Below are 15,675 nucleotides of genomic sequence, written 5' to 3' on the forward strand. Positions count from 1 at the left end.
TCTTCAGTTTGTCTCATAGACATACCTCCATGCTCAGCTGCAGCTCTTTGGAGGCGGACTGAGGTTTTGGGGGAACATTGTTCCTCCTGCCCTGTGGGTCTGGTTTTTCATAACAGCTAAGTACATATTTTTATTTTCACATGTGAAGCCATACCAGACTGTGATGGATGAGTTCAGACCAACACGTAGAAGTGAAACTACTTTGGTTGTGACATGGAGGAGCATGTCGGACATATTGTCGTCTACGAACTCTGACTGTTTCACTTAAGGATTTTTGATGAATTTTCAGTGAGTAGTTTTTAACCAGTGGGGGCTGAAGAGTCCTCCTGCTGGGTTCTTATCTCCATGGTGCAGTGTTAGGATGATCGCTATAGTCTATGTGATATATTTATATATCTCATACATTTCAACTGCTTTTCAGTTTAATGTGTTAATGTGTGGTTGTAATAGTCAATGTTAGGATGTGCGATGTTTAACTGATGTTAAATATGCCATTCAATCTGTAAGTGAAGGTTGTTGGCACATCAAGACACCACTATGGAAATAAGTTACTCTTTATAACATTTTGTTACAGTTTCACACCAAACATCTTGTTTGTATCTCATGCTATTTTGTTTGTTTTACAGACTTCAGGATAAGAATGTTGCAACGTATCTAAAATGCAGGTATACTAAAGCTGTTACAGAGACTTGTGATGATAAATGTTTTTGTCCTTTCATTTGAGCATAGTTCATGGTTTTTTTTTTTTTGGAAATAGTATATAATCACACCACTGTACAGGACACGTTATCAGCTCCTGACCTCTGTAAGCCTGTAAAACTCTTTATTAGAGGCTTAATTATTAAAACCAATTATATTAAGATTTGTGCAAGTTTGAAAGCATCTGTGACAATTGGTTCTTCTACAGGGTACAGTATCATGGTTTCTACCAGATTCACCAGCTTAAACCTGAGACCTATTAAGACGCCTTTAAAACACATTTATTTCATTGCCATACTGGTCAAACAATGATGGAAATACAACAGAAAGTAAGTGAAAATATTTATTTACATTTAACACATTTTAGTAAGTTCTTCCAAGTTGTACATCATAATTTATGGTTATGATATTTACACAATTTAAATATCACTTAATGTAACACGGACCCAACTGATGTCATAAAAAAATAAATAAATAAATAAAATGGATGGCTCAGCCCAGTACAAAAGAATCAAACTTGTACTACAATGGACACATGTAAACCAGACAAGGAATAAAGTTAACACTTCAGTTTCTCAATTGTGAGCTAGGATAACACAGGACAGTTTTAATGAGCACACATTCTTAAAAATGATCACGTTTCTCCCTCCCTCACCCTACTTTTTTGAATGCTATGTCACTGTTACTAAGGATTTTCAGCCTGTGACCATGACATTACGACAATTTTGTTTTTGTTGATAAAAACCTGTTATGAAACCAATAACTAACTTAATCACGACATGAAATGATTTTAGAATGACTATATTGCTTTCCTCCCCGCTCAGCATACTGAAAAAAGCAGACACCGCAGGGACTTGAACCCTGTCCAGACAAAGTCCGGAGTGCCACCACCGGAGTCTTTTGCTTTTTGTTGTTGCTGTAATAAGGGCAAAAGCAAAACCTGGAGGAACAAAATCAAGAGTTTGTTCCTCCAGGAAAAGAAAACCCCTAAAACGCTTGGCTGCTATTTTATCCTGTCACCGCATGGGGATTTTCTCTTGGTCACGAGGCTGAAACTAGAAGAAGAAGACAACTGGTTTCCCCAATCCCCAGCATTCCCCACGACACTGCATTGGTGTATGACTGATTCCACCAGATCCTTTTATCCATATTAAAGCCACGATACCAGCATCCCTGGTGATACTCAAAGCCGTTATTCCCCATTGCAATTCAGCAGGACTCGCAGGTCAAACGATCTGAGAAGGCTTTCTTGCCAAGTTTATGGCTGTAATGGAAAGAAGACAGACAATTTAAGCCTCCCCACCCCCCTCCCACATAAACCCCACACTGTAATACCAAGACTCATCCAATGTGACAAATTATGTCAATATGGTCATTGTTTACCACGAATGGCGTAGCAGCATTTACCACAGCTATTCATCCTCAGTGATGCTCAATTCTTCTGAGAAAAAAAAAAGATTGTACCCTAGAGGCTGGCTGTACCAAGACATCCCATGACTCCCTGCAGGGCTTTAAGTCACCTGGCTCAGTAGAAAGTTAAGCTGAACGAGAAATCTGAAAGGAAGAGAGAAGAGTGTTGCCCCTCCCCAAAAAACCCCTGACCGAAATACTACTGCAACGTCTGACAACGACTTCATGGACATTATGTTGGGTATTACGAATAAAATGTTATGCAGAGCTGATGTGCATGCAACATGTTGAGTTACACATTTAAGCCATGGTATGTTAAAGAAAAATCAAGGGAACCGAAATTACTTAACTTAGCACCCATGAGACTGAAGTGATGCAGTATTAGCGAGACAAGCTTGCAGCTCTTGATCTTAATGTGACTGGATTCTCAGTGTTCCATCACAGGTTAGGCCATCCCAGATGACAAATAAAGACAATTTTTAGGCAATTTGACCTGAGAAACCAAAGGGAAAAGAAAAAAGGCACACACACAAACACACAGAGAGCGGGGCTTCTGCGAAGGACGTCAAGGGTTCAGATTTAAGCTCAAGCGCACAGGGGGGTTGGTACTTCATTCAGGGGCCACACTCATATCGCTGACAGCTTCCACAGATGGCTTTGCATTCAGAGGCAGGCGAGATCGGAGTGGACAGACGAGAATGATCTGAAACAAAGAGTGATCTACACAACACACCCACCACACAATACTCAAAGATTCGAGTTCTACTCATCTTATGGTTTAAGATGCAAAGCAATAGGGCCCCGTGGCCAAAGAGGAATATGCTAGTAAAGCATTGTTGTTACTGATGATCTGAGGTTAACATAAAGCCAGTTCCAAGATGTCTTTTATTTTTCCAACTACAACATTGCAGAAGTTTATTTTAACAAATTAAGCCAACATCTTACTACATGCTCCAGGTTAGAAGACTTCACTCGTGCTTGAATCAGTCTTGCACTCTGATTTCTGTGAAGAGAAGTGTAGGGATACGCCCAACCAAACCAAATGCACAATATAAAACTACAGCAACACATTTGCGCTGCATGTCAAACCGAATTACAGCTGTACCATGCACAGCTTTCCTCTGCTACTTCAATTTTGAAGACTTCGCACAGTTGCACGATTCCAAGTTATTTAATGAGACCAACCTGCCACCTGCACAGTTGCGCAAGGGCTAGTAGCTGAGGGCTAATTGTTCCGATCTATATTCACCAAAAAACAACCTGACTCCATTTGTTCAAACTGCGTGTTGGTTGATTTCAAAGGGCAGGATGATTCCTGTGTTGTCCTAGGTAGACTGCATTCTTCCTTCGGACTGTTCTGTAAGATCAAAGAGGCAGACAAGAAACACCCCTATGCCCCCCCTCACAGTATCATAGAACTGACTATTGTTATCCTTACCCAAATGCTTTACTGCAGATAACGTCAGAATCAATGAGGGTCCATCAAATCTTCCCGTTATCACAAGAATCTTGTTAAGAAAGCACAGCAGTGCTATTTCTACAATCAAGTATAGCAAGTTGCTTTCAATTCAAGAACAATGAGGGCAGCTGAGCCCATTCAAGATAAGTGACCCCTCTAGGGTTGAGAATTTTCTGTTTTCCAACATCAATATTTGATGGATTCAACTTATCTGCCTTCAATTTCCACTTTGAAAAGGATGTCATTCGAGCCCAGGTCACATCCGTGCTCTACAAAGCTCCAAGCTTTAGTCATACCTGAAAAAGCACAAGAAAAGCTCCCCCACACAAGCCCCCAAAAAGAACAAATGCATACCAAAACTGTATTCAATCACAACAAGCTATGCATTTATTATGCAATAAGAAAATCCTTTACAGATAGTTCACTCATTGTATTGTCAATACAAAGCATAGTAACTAATTGCAAAGGAATTGCAATGGAGGCATCTAGCCAGACAATGAATGTTAAGAGAAAGGTGAACACATTTAGTGACCTTACGTGATGCTCGATGCGCAAGGAAACTTGTACATACAATGAGTTAGGAGAATTCCTGATGGTCTTGGGTATTGGAAAGCGCACAGGACACAGCACACTGAAAAATGCAAAGGAAAAAGCCTCTCTGCCCACAATACCCCTCCCCAAATACAATGAAGCAGTACAAACTACAAGACAATCACTGGCATAACAGTAATCAGAATCAGAAGTACAACTGCCTCAGTAAGGACAACTGGTTGACTATGAATACAAATCAAAGATGGAAACTATTTTCCAGAAGAAGCATTTAAATACCGCAGGCCTGAACGCGAGGGATTCCTTCCTTATGAACTGTAGACGTGGGCTTGAATGTAGATTTTTGAAGGGCGGGCCATAAAACTTAATCTGCAAGAGTCACAAATACACAGCCCCCTCCCAACCCCACAAAACAGTGAAGCCTGTACAAAATTACAATGACTTCTAGTAAAGAGACTTGTTACCGCACTCCCTGGGAAAACAGAACTTCTTGCTACATCGGGGGACTAGTTTTGAGGTTGCTATCCTGCGGAGCAAAGTGTCCACTTGAATCTTGTTGGGTGCACCTGGATGTTTCCTATTCAAGCCATTTTGCGCTGGGTAACATGGAGCTGTGAAGTCTAGGAAGAGACTGATTAAGGCCCCACACCCCACCCTCCCTTTACCCAAAAGATGTGCATGAAACCCCATTTACAACACGTTCCAAATAGTGAAGAACAGACAAAGAATCTAATGGATTTAGACCAAATACCTTCCTACATCTCTTTAAATCGCAGTGGATGCACATGATTCCGATCCATAGCACTATAGTTAATAAGATGGGCTCAACTTGTACCAAGCAGCTAGCGCAGGGGGATTCTTTCGATGATCAGCTTTAGGGGGCCAGGCCTGTGAAAAGAAGAACTTGACACACGTTTTAAATGCCCCCCCCCCCTCCCTTAACCCAAAAATCTTTACCAGCTAGGATCAACTCCTTCCACATAATTTTTTCTTTTGACAGCAAAAGTACTGCATACTATTACAGCATAGGCAATGATGAGTTAATGTACAGGATAGTTACACCCACATGTACATTTTCATGCAATAACTCACTGCTGGGTTAAGAGGTAGATGTAGCTGATCTGTATCAATGAAGCACTGCTGCTGAAGCACTGATGGGTTGCCGTATACACACATCAATCGGCCGCACGGGAGACCATCCACTCTCACACTCCAATGCTGAAAACTTCTCTGGGGGAAGACCTATCGAACAACAAGGGATTGCCTCTCTCTTCGGCTGAGGGAACTACTTCTGATCGCAGGGGGTCGAGAAGTCCGATAAGATGTTCCTCTCGCCAGCACACTATCAAGGCATTCACCACAGCAGACACCACCACACTCATGTCAGCGCACAACAGGAGGGGTGACCACGGTACAAAACGATTTACACGGCTTGCCTGAAAAGAGGAAGAGAGAGCTGTGCGAGAAATTGTGTTCTACAAAAATTGTTTCTAAAAAAGGTAGTTAAAAAACTAAATGCCTGTGAAAGTTACAGAGATACCTCTACCCAATATACAAACCAACGCCTTGCTTTAAACTTGTGAAGCTAGAAGACACTTGTGCGCCCTGTCCCACCCTCTCACTGGCTGGCTTGCTCTGGAACTGCGACTGCGACTGCTGCTGCTGCTGCTGCTGCTGCTGCTGCTTCAGCGATGGCCACTCTGTACTTCTACCCTGCCCCTGCGCCTCTGGCTCCCTCTGGTGTACACTCGCCGACAGCTGCTTCCTGCTCTCTTGGGCCCCCTCTGCTCCTCCCTCCATGCCCTCTGGTCCTGTACTGCCTGGCACCACTCTGGTCCTCCCACGCCCTCTGGTCCTGTCCTGCCTGGCTCCACTCTGGTCCTCCCCGTGTCCCACGGCCTCGCTCCACGCTGGTCCTGCGATCTTCCTCTAATAACTAAGTCCATTCTTCCTCACAATAACTAAGTCCGTTCCTCCCCTTCGATAACTCAGTCCATTTCCCCCCGGAAAAAAAAAAGTTAAAAAAATCTTCTGTCTTCTCTAAACAATAAAAAAAAATTGATAACAGAAAACAAGGTCCATATAGAATCATCTTCGCCTGTGACTCCTTGAGCTACAGCTAGAGCTCTAATAATATCAGCTTTGACTCCTTCCAAGATGCATTAAAACTTTTTCTTGGAACTTGGAACTTTAAAAATTGCTTCTAGGACAAACTTGTAATAAACAAAAATCCACTTGAGTATAGCTAGTTTTTTTTTTTTTTTTTTTTAAAGATGCTTGCCCAAACAATGGCAGAGATTGCAGACTGAGGCCAGGGCCTCATCTTCAATTTTTACAGTTTTAGTTTACAAAAAAAAAAAAAAGAAAAAAAAAAGATTGTCTTGGTTGCTTCTTTGGTTTTAAGAAAAAACTAATTTCTTTAGTTAAAGAGGAAGCTGTCATCTTCTATATTTAGTCTCAGGTTGGTGCTTCCATCCTTAAAGTTAACTAATATTAGATATGACGCAGCTTGTAAAAAACTGATTTAAGTTATCACAATACATTATGGTTTACACCTTTCTCACAATATTCCTCTCGCTGTTTATAGCTTAGTAGCTCTCTGAATGAATTTTAAATAGCTGACCAGCCTGCTTGAATTATGCAATTAATTGTATCAGTAACATTTCTTTGTTCTGAATCAGATATGTTGCTTTGACTCTCGCCAGTGCCTCGCTTCTCTGCGTAGTTGATTTCAAAGTTACGATCTTATTACTTGAAACAGTATACTACTAAATGGCTACTTTGTTATTAACAAGCCTTTTTCCTCATACACTCAGTTACTTAACGAACTTGCGGTAAATACTTGCGGTTACTCGATATTACTTTGTGGCCTTTGCTAGCCTCCTGGATGTGGAAAATCCCGATCACTCCCTTTCCATCTGTGCCTAGTTGCGTCACGACAGGGAAAACAAGATCGGCTACGTAAACGCGTCATTCAAATCAACCAATAGCCAACATTTGCAAGCTTCTACGTCACAGCATCCATCTTGAGCCAACGGCCCTTAAGAAAATAAAGAAAACGGACCTGGATTCTATACTTTAAAATATACATAACGTTAACCTGGTGTGCTGACCTGTAGCATAAAGCGTTAACTGCCATAGTTACAAGACGGCAATGATAGCATAGCAAGTTCTGACAATGCTGGCATTAACGTTAGTTTATATTCGGCTAACTTAGCCTAACGTTAGATCGCCCGCTAAATCGTGTCGACAGAAAAAGCTAGTAAAGGCTATTTTCATTAGCATTTGTTCGCGAACATATAAAAGTTTAAAGACAAACTGTCTTACTGGAAAAAAAACAAAACAAAAGAACAATGCGTAACTTGATACTGAAGCTGTATTTGCCCTCAAAGCAGGGCCTAGCGCTCACTGACTATCATCAAAACACATTAAATTGAAACACCTCACAAATATCAAGCTAGGAAGAGCAAATCTTCATATCTTCGAGCCTAACGATCGAATCTCTAAGTATAAAAACGAAGAAAAACAAGATCGATTTAACCTGCCGCGTCTCCTAACGCGCTGAAACAACATCAGTGTCGTGTGGGTTAGAATCGGCGTCACTCGCTCTATTTATAGTGGTTGGGTGATTCGGCTACTGCAAGAGGAGATATTCGTCCGAGGAGAAAGTAGTTCCACTTTTATGCAACAAAAACTCTTACATGTGTTGATTTGGCGTTTAGAATCCAGTCCAAACCATTAGGGTTAACTAAGTAATCAAATATGTGAGGAAACACTGTACTGACGATTTTCTTAAACACACTACTGCTACACGAAGTTCTCTTCTCATTTGAAATGGCTTAAGAAGACACAAGAGAGGGTAGTGTGTGGTTTTCTCGAGAAAGCTACTTGAATCTCATATATGTATATCTGAAACACGGATTTGTTGAGTAATAAACAATAACGACACACATTTTCACCCTGTAGTACCAAGATAACGAACAACCAAAACAGCTGACGTCACAGGAACGGCTGCGCGCATTAATTTTTACTTTAGTGTAACACGGTCCCACAAACCGGATCAAACTAGAATATGGTTGAATCGCCGGATCTACTTCCCCTTTACTGCAATGATTTGCTGTTTGTGATTGAGGAACAATAGAAAACAGCCAACTCATCTCCTTTTAACTTGCTACCCAATGTTCCATAATGCGTTTTTCTTTTTTGGTAGATTGATAGTTGCTGTAAAAGCTGCCGATGCCTGCAGTATTTTTTCAACAACTGTATCATGTGGTATCATGTAGGCTGATTTTTACAAGCCTTTATAACGTTATTGTAGGCTTTAATGTTCCGCTAAACATGGACTTAAGTAGTAGATCATTACAGGTGTTAAAGCTGGCTGAAGAATGTACGTGACAAGACTAGAAATATCCAGAAACATCCAGTGCCAGAAAGTGTGAGTGGAAAATTACCAGGTCTAAAGGCAAGAATGGAAGTTTCATTTGTTCACCAGCAGGGGGTGCAGTGCAAATACATGCCATTTGTCACGTCTCTCCCAGCACATGAAATCTGCCCAGCCCCTCTCTTGTGTTTTCATTTACTGTTTTTCAACATTGATTACAGTAACTTGGACATGTCTGGGCAACCTCCCTTATATAACTATTCTTATGATAACTCTATGCAATTGATCAGCAACACCCTGGTGAGGGGAGTTGTCCTCTGGATGAGTTTCAGCCCCTCCCGGGCGCAATGAATTGATCGCTATCATGGTTGTTAGTCAGGATATAGTCAGTGCTATAGAGGCATTAGGAAAAGTGGCATCTCCTTTCATGTGATAACCATGTCACAAAGAGGCCTTCACTTCTGTGAGCTGATCAAGATCTTGGTGTGAATTACTTGCTAATCAAAGTCATTATGATGGGCTTGGTTTCAATTTGCATTGTAGACTGTTTTAGAAGCTCTGAAGAATAAACAATTGTAATTATAATTAGATTGTTTATGGAAATAGAGAGGACAGTTGTATCAGTCCTCTCTGATGGTATATCACGATAATGATCACAATAAAGTAATTTTCCTGGAAAATCAATTGTTTATTAATGGAATAACCTGACAAAGAAGAGTAATTCTAAACCCAACTGGTCGAGGCAGATGGCCGCCCACCTTGAGTCCGGTTCTGCTCGAGGTTTCTGCCTCTTAAAAGGAAGTTTTTCCTTGCCACAGTCGCCTAGTGCTTGCTCATGGTGGGATCTGTTGGGTTTCTCTCCTGTAAATTGTATAAGATAAAGAGTATGGTCTAGACCTGCTCTATATGTACAGTGCCTCGAGATAACCTCTGTTGTGAATTGGCGCTATATAAATAAAATTTGACTTGACTTGACTTAATTTGGCCAATCCTGCCGATTAAATACCTGTCAAATAAAGTACTTAATCATAGGTCTAATATGACCAAATTAGTAAGTCTCCCTCACTGATTTGTAACATTGCCAACAATTATTTAACAAACATACAGTATTAAAGGGGGTAGCTACTGTAGTAAGAACAATATGATACAACCTGTCATATCATTCACCCCTAGTAAATGTAATTACATAGGCCTCAGCTGAATGGTTGCAGGAAACCTCTTAAAATCAATGGGGCAACTATGGGCAGATCAATAGCTTTGAATGATGCTTGTACATGATTTTTGTATATTAATAACAATACTGGTGATAACAAAGTTTAAAAAAAAGTCACATAAGATTTTAAAACATAGACATGAAGTGTGAAGCAGCACAAACATCACTTTTGAAGGTTATATCAGTGGGCTAAATGAACCCAGTTATAGATCCTGTTCCAAAGGGCTTGGTTCGATTGTACTCTGGATAAGGACAAAGGTCCCACTCTTTCAGCTGGTTCATTGAGCATCCAACTGTTACATCAGGCGTGATGCAAAATCAAGCCACCATCCAGGAAAACATACATTCCTGCTCACTAGCCGTGATTCCATTATTCTGCAGCCAGACGCTGAGGGAGACAAACTTATTCATAGATAGATGCACAAACAATCCAACAGACTTTGAGATTTATCCTCAGCAGAGACTATTGTGAGCAAACTTTTTGAGGACTGAACTCCTTTTCAACTGGCTTAGAAACATTTTGTACCTATCTTTGTGGTCAGAATGGCTGTAAACAGCAGTAAATTATTGTCTGGTCTGCAGTGATGATCTTTGCAGCTGACAGAGTAGTAGTAGCTTTATAGAGCTCAGGGAAGAAAATACAGTTCCAGCAGAGGAAACAGCAGAGAACCAACACGGATCACCATCACTACTCCTTGTACAGTCAACCCAACCAGGACGGCATCCACAGCCTACCACCAGGGAAGAGACAGGTGATGGAGAAGTTCTTTAAGCCCGTTCACAGCCCCACTGCTCCGGACGAGATCAAGCCGCGGAAGCACCACCATCATCATCACCTTCACCATCACCAAGAGCCTCAGTCACACAGGTAAGATGGTTTATTCCAGTCTGCCAGATTTATATTCTCATATAAATATATATATATGGGGGTTTGAGTTAAAAACATGTCATATAAACTCTGAAATTTGCCATTGTAGTGAAGCAATTGTAAATTAAGATGTGTATTTTATAATCAATCCTTCAGAAGCAAATATACAGATACTGGTGGTGGTTATGAACCGTAAATGAGCACAACTTGTACAACACAGTCCTGTAAGTGCACTAATTGGTGAAGATACATCATTAAAGTTGCTGATTTTCCCTTACCCTTTTTTTTCTTTTTTGCCTTTTTCTGTGTTGTAGGTACACAGTGTTTGATGACGCAGATAGAAACACAGATGAAAGCCATGGGCACCACCGCCACCACCATCATGGTCACTACCTCCATGACAGCCCTCACCACGATGTCCATCACCGTCACCAAACACAGCAGTTTCACCACAGCGAAGAAGATGAGATACTTTACAACCACAACAACCCCGTAACTCTCTCCAGGGCCTCTTCCTCTTCCCTTTCTTCCTCCTCTTCTTCCTCCTCCTCTTCTTCCTCCTGGTACACAGAGGCAAACGCTCCCTTCTCCCTTTGTCACGCTGAGCGACCGCAGCATTTCCTGTCCTGCTCCAACATCTTGGAGGCACGCCGAGGTTTTCGGGAAGACGACAGCAGCGAGCCCATCGTCTTTGCCACAGTCAAACACGGCAAAAAAGGCAGTGTCTGTAGTGAGACACATGCAAGCTCCCAACAGAGGGGAAAGCACGGTTTTTCTTGTCTTGACCGAGGCTACAGCAGAAGTGAAGAAGGCCTTCTGCAGGGTAATGAGAGTGATCTTGAAGCAGAACAATCCAGGGTACCGCACATGAACTATGGGCCTCTGTATAAGACAGCTAGTTTGAACCGAAGCCTGGCTTTTAGTGAGGAGGACATTCTGCTAGGGGTCTCCAGGGGCCCCAAGAGAGCAGTGTCCTCCAGCCAGCTACCCAGCAAAGGGATCCTCAAGAACAAGGCCCCTCTTACTGACATTCGCAAGGCTAAGTCAATGGAGGTGCTGTCGCCAAGGGTTTCTAAAGGACAGGATTCTAGTGGACAGAAAGGGAAAGTGATCACTCAGGCTGAGATAGAGCGAGCCAGGTCAAACTTTATGCAAGGAAAGTTGCAATTCTCAGCCTTTCTAGATGAGATAACTAAACAAGTTATAAGTCCATCAGATCTCACCATTTTGGGTGTGAACAATAATAAAACCCCTGGAAAGACACCTGCCCCAGTCCCCCAGACATCTAGTCCAGTCAAACCTCAGCTCCCACCCAAGAAGCACAGAGAGAGCTCAGCAGAGGACAGGGAGCAGCACCCGAAACAACACAGCAGGCAGGAGAAAGCAACTCGAAGCAGCTCTCGGAAACAATCAGACTGCTCCAATCCTGACAAACTGATCTCATATTCAGCTAGGAACCACCATGGTAGCCCCCCGCCTCATCACTACCCCAGCTCTGCCGGCCACAGTACCCACCACGGAAGCAGCCGTAAAGACAGGAGGCCATCGCCCACTGGAGGCTCTGTGTCAGGAGACAGATATGGCAGGTGTGGCCCTCATCTTACCGACGGCACCAGCACCAGCCCAGAACCCAGTCAGCCCAAACAACGCCACCACCGCAAACAGCAGCCCGCTGCCTCCCACAGTGCACATGCCCAGCACCTCCCTCAGCACCCGCCTCAGCAGGTGCCCCCAGGCTCTGGGCACCGAGGACCCACCGGCTCCCCTCCATCTTCAGCCCAGGGTGCAGGAGCAGGCCTTGGATCTGAGTCTTCGTCCACAAAGTCAGATTCTTCCAGGGCCAGAGACACAGCCTCCACAACTACCAGTCACAGCTCAGAGCAGAGTGGTCGACATCATTCGCAGCCTGCGGGGCATTTTAAACAACGCAGGGTGAGTTTTGAAGAGGGTCGGTCTAATACTGTGAGACAGGAAAGACAGGAGAGAGGTGAAGTTTCAAGCCTTAGATCATAATAATTAAAGTCAAATGTCACTAGTACAGTTTAGAAAAGGCATGACCTAAAACATGAACACCAGCCTCAAATAAATCACAGGAATTATGTGCCATCCCTTAGAAATATATCTTAGCTAGTTAATATTATGTTTGTTTATGTTTGTCAAATAAAATCAATTACATGATAGAGAAACCTCAGCATAGAAACATGCATTTGAGAGAAGTGTCATGTAAAAATTTTTAACCACTACAATGTCTATATTCTATATATATATATATATTATATTTTGCTTTTATCATGAGTCATGCTCTTGAAAAAGAAATTCATTGCACTGGATGACTCATGACTCTAAGTGTAAAGTGAGTCTGTAATTAAGCCCTTAAAAGCATAGCACTGCAATGAGGGGACAGTATCACTGCGTAGAAAGAACAGGATGAGCATAACAAATGGATCACTGCTCCTTTCTTGCAGAGGCAGCGCAGCTGAGTCACAAGCTGTGTGGGCTGTGTCAAACTACGCACTGCAAGCTGAGTCATTCTTCAGCAATGCAGCAGATGACAGTCCTGTGCTTTTAGGGGAAACTCTATTTGAAACCACCTGATTTATCAATGTAAATAGTGTAATTGTTTGCTTTCAACATGCTGCCCTGAGCTACTGTATGTTGTATGAATCAGCTATGTAGGCTGAGAGAATAATAACACACTTCAGACATTCACTGAACCACCACCACTCTATCACACCAGCAGCCTGTGCTGTACAAAATGTGAGAGTGAGTTGGTTGGATAAGAACTGGTATCACGTTGCTCTTATGTAACAGTCTGCTGTGGCTCACACGCTTATGTACTAATAAACACACACAACATTATCTAATATTGCCTTTTCCCATGTTTCAGCTGTGCAGGGATGTGGTCTCACTTAGTTTGTCTGGTCAGGTAAAGGTTTAGTGAAATCACACGTACAAACATACATATACATAATCACACACACACAAAGGGTAAAATTCTGGCTGCAGTTTATTGTCACAGAACCAATCGATTCTAGTAGACTCCATTTCCGGGCTCAGGGGCTGCCATAACTCAATAGTTTATTCAATCAATCATGTCCTCAGTAATGGAGCAGCGTCCCAGTCTGTCTTTTACACAGTGCATGCAGGGCCAGGCTCCAGCTCCCATAACACTTAACAGTGATAAGTGTGTACAAAAAAAATGGATATATGGTGGGCTGTGATGCTCTTCTTCTTACTTTCTTTGCACTACTTCTTTATCTGTGCTTTTTCACCTTTAGCACCAAACCTGGAATCAGTCCTGAACTGCAAGTGTTGCTTATTCTGTATCAGATTTTACTGGAATCAGCAACTTCAGTTTATGAGTTTTATGTTTCCCTTTTCCTTTAAATGGCTTTGTTGGCATGCTTAAATATCTCCAGTGCATCTTGTATTTGGACTGTGATTTGTTTTTCATTGTTTTGGACTTCATCCAACTCACTGGAGTTTAAATGAAACCACGACAGAATGGCTGGGTGCTTAGGGAGTGTTCACATTACTATTAGATTAGTAAAAACAACTTGTAGGAAAAGGGCGTCAAATTTTACGCCATGGAATGTGATTGTAAACTCAGTCAAATCAAAGGTGGAAAACACTGTTTCATTTTCATTTCAACATGCTGCAGAGCTGAAACAAAACTGTCCAAATATTCACAGACTCCACTATATGAAAAGTCAGCTTGTGTCATATCATAAATGACCTAATGTCTCCTGTGTCTTATGAGCATTAGTAATTTTCCTCTTATCTTTCCTCTATTCTTTTCCAGGACCCACTGTGTGATAACGAACATCTCCAGTGAGTGACTTTCATTTTGTTCTCTGTCTATGTCTCATGATGGGTCAGTGGTTATTGATCTCTTTAATGAGCATCCTCTCTCCTTCCACGCCTGTTTTGAACAGGAAGAGGTGAAGAGAGCATATTTACATAACCATCTCTCTGCTGTTAGTGATAAGTCACAAGAGAAAATAACATAAGCACCAAACAACAAAGGACATTTAAAATACAAAATCGGTACCTGAGGTTGAGACACCAAACACAACAACAACAACAGCAACAACAAAAACACAAAAAACAAAAGTTTTCAAACAAAAAATAATACTGATCACCTCCCATATTTAATACAACGCACATATCAATCCATGCAGTTTTCGCAGTTGATTGTCAGACCTCTGCAGCTCTATACCTACAATAGTGCTGGCATAAGTAGCAGCCATATTTGTAGTGTTTGTTTGAGAATCAAAGCCCCTTTTTCTAGTAATACAGTTTGATATCTACATGACATAAAATGGCAATGGCATTGGCAAGAAAAGGTTCAAAACAAAATTCAACATAAAAAAAAATCTGTCTGGCCATGCATAATGAATGGGTTTACAAAATGGAGGCACATGAGAGAAGGCCTCATTATCATCATTTCAGATATAATATATATTTATATAATATATATACTATACTAAACTATTAGTCTGGATTCAAAAAGGCTACTCTGGTGACAGTATTTCCCATCCTCCCTCTGTGCTCAGGGCACTGCAGGAGGAAAATGCAGATCTTCAGCAGAACTTACTGCAGACAGTGGTCTGCATCGAGAGCCTGGAGGCGGAGTTGCAGAGGACCAGAGACGAGCTCAGTCACGTCAAAGGAGAAATATAAAAGGTCTGGAATCGTAGCCAGAACAAATTTCAGCATGCATGATAGATACATTGCTCACACTGGGACAGGAAAATATCTCTACTATGTATAGTGTGATGCAATACATAAAGGATAACATGCCTCTATATGAGAGGGTGTTGCTGTTATGTATGCACACATATTGACTCCAGAGCCACTGGTAATCAATACAAGTCAACCTATGGCTTTACATAACAGTTTCTATAGATGAATTGATCCCTGGAACATACTGGTTGAACAACATAGATCACACACTTCCCCATGTGCATTTCTGTGGGTGTTTGGTTCTGCAGTGACCCATTTTCCCCGACCAACAGACACAGGGGGAATCAGGGCATCTGTATTTTCCATTCACAGTCACCAGTGAGAGTCTTATTGTGAACCGAGTCATGTCA

At 41.9% G+C, this 15,675-nt stretch overlaps 1 protein-coding gene across 1 annotated transcript; it reads left to right on the top strand.

Annotated features, from left to right (window-relative positions):
- Window positions 1-1,049: 1,049 nt before the first annotated feature.
- On the top strand, window positions 1,050-15,274 carry si:ch211-276i12.4 (histone-lysine N-methyltransferase, H3 lysine-79 specific). The gene is made up of 4 exons (XM_051072443.1): window positions 1,050-10,579; window positions 10,894-12,511; window positions 14,382-14,410; window positions 15,136-15,274. Exons 1-4 carry the CDS (start codon window positions 10,467-10,469, stop codon window positions 15,260-15,262), a joined length of 1,887 nt encoding a protein of 628 aa, XP_050928400.1. The 5' UTR covers window positions 1,050-10,466; the 3' UTR covers window positions 15,263-15,274.
- Window positions 15,275-15,675: the final 401 nt, after the last annotated feature.

This window comes from Lates calcarifer, linkage group LG8 (assembly GCF_001640805.2).
Source record: "Lates calcarifer isolate ASB-BC8 linkage group LG8, TLL_Latcal_v3, whole genome shotgun sequence".
In the NCBI taxonomy this organism is placed as follows: Eukaryota; Metazoa; Chordata; class Actinopteri; family Centropomidae; genus Lates; species Lates calcarifer.

Coding starts and splice junctions, on each gene's coding strand:
- si:ch211-276i12.4 (XM_051072443.1), top strand. CDS start 10,467: ATGGAGAAGTTCTTTAAGCCCGTTCACAGCCCCACTGCTCCGGACGAG. Junction 10,580..10,893: donor CAAGAGCCTCAGTCACACAG/GTAAGATGGTTT, acceptor TCTGTGTTGTAG/GTACACAGTGTTTGATGACG. Junction 12,512..14,381: donor GGCATTTTAAACAACGCAGG/GTGAGTTTTGAA, acceptor ATTCTTTTCCAG/GACCCACTGTGTGATAACGA.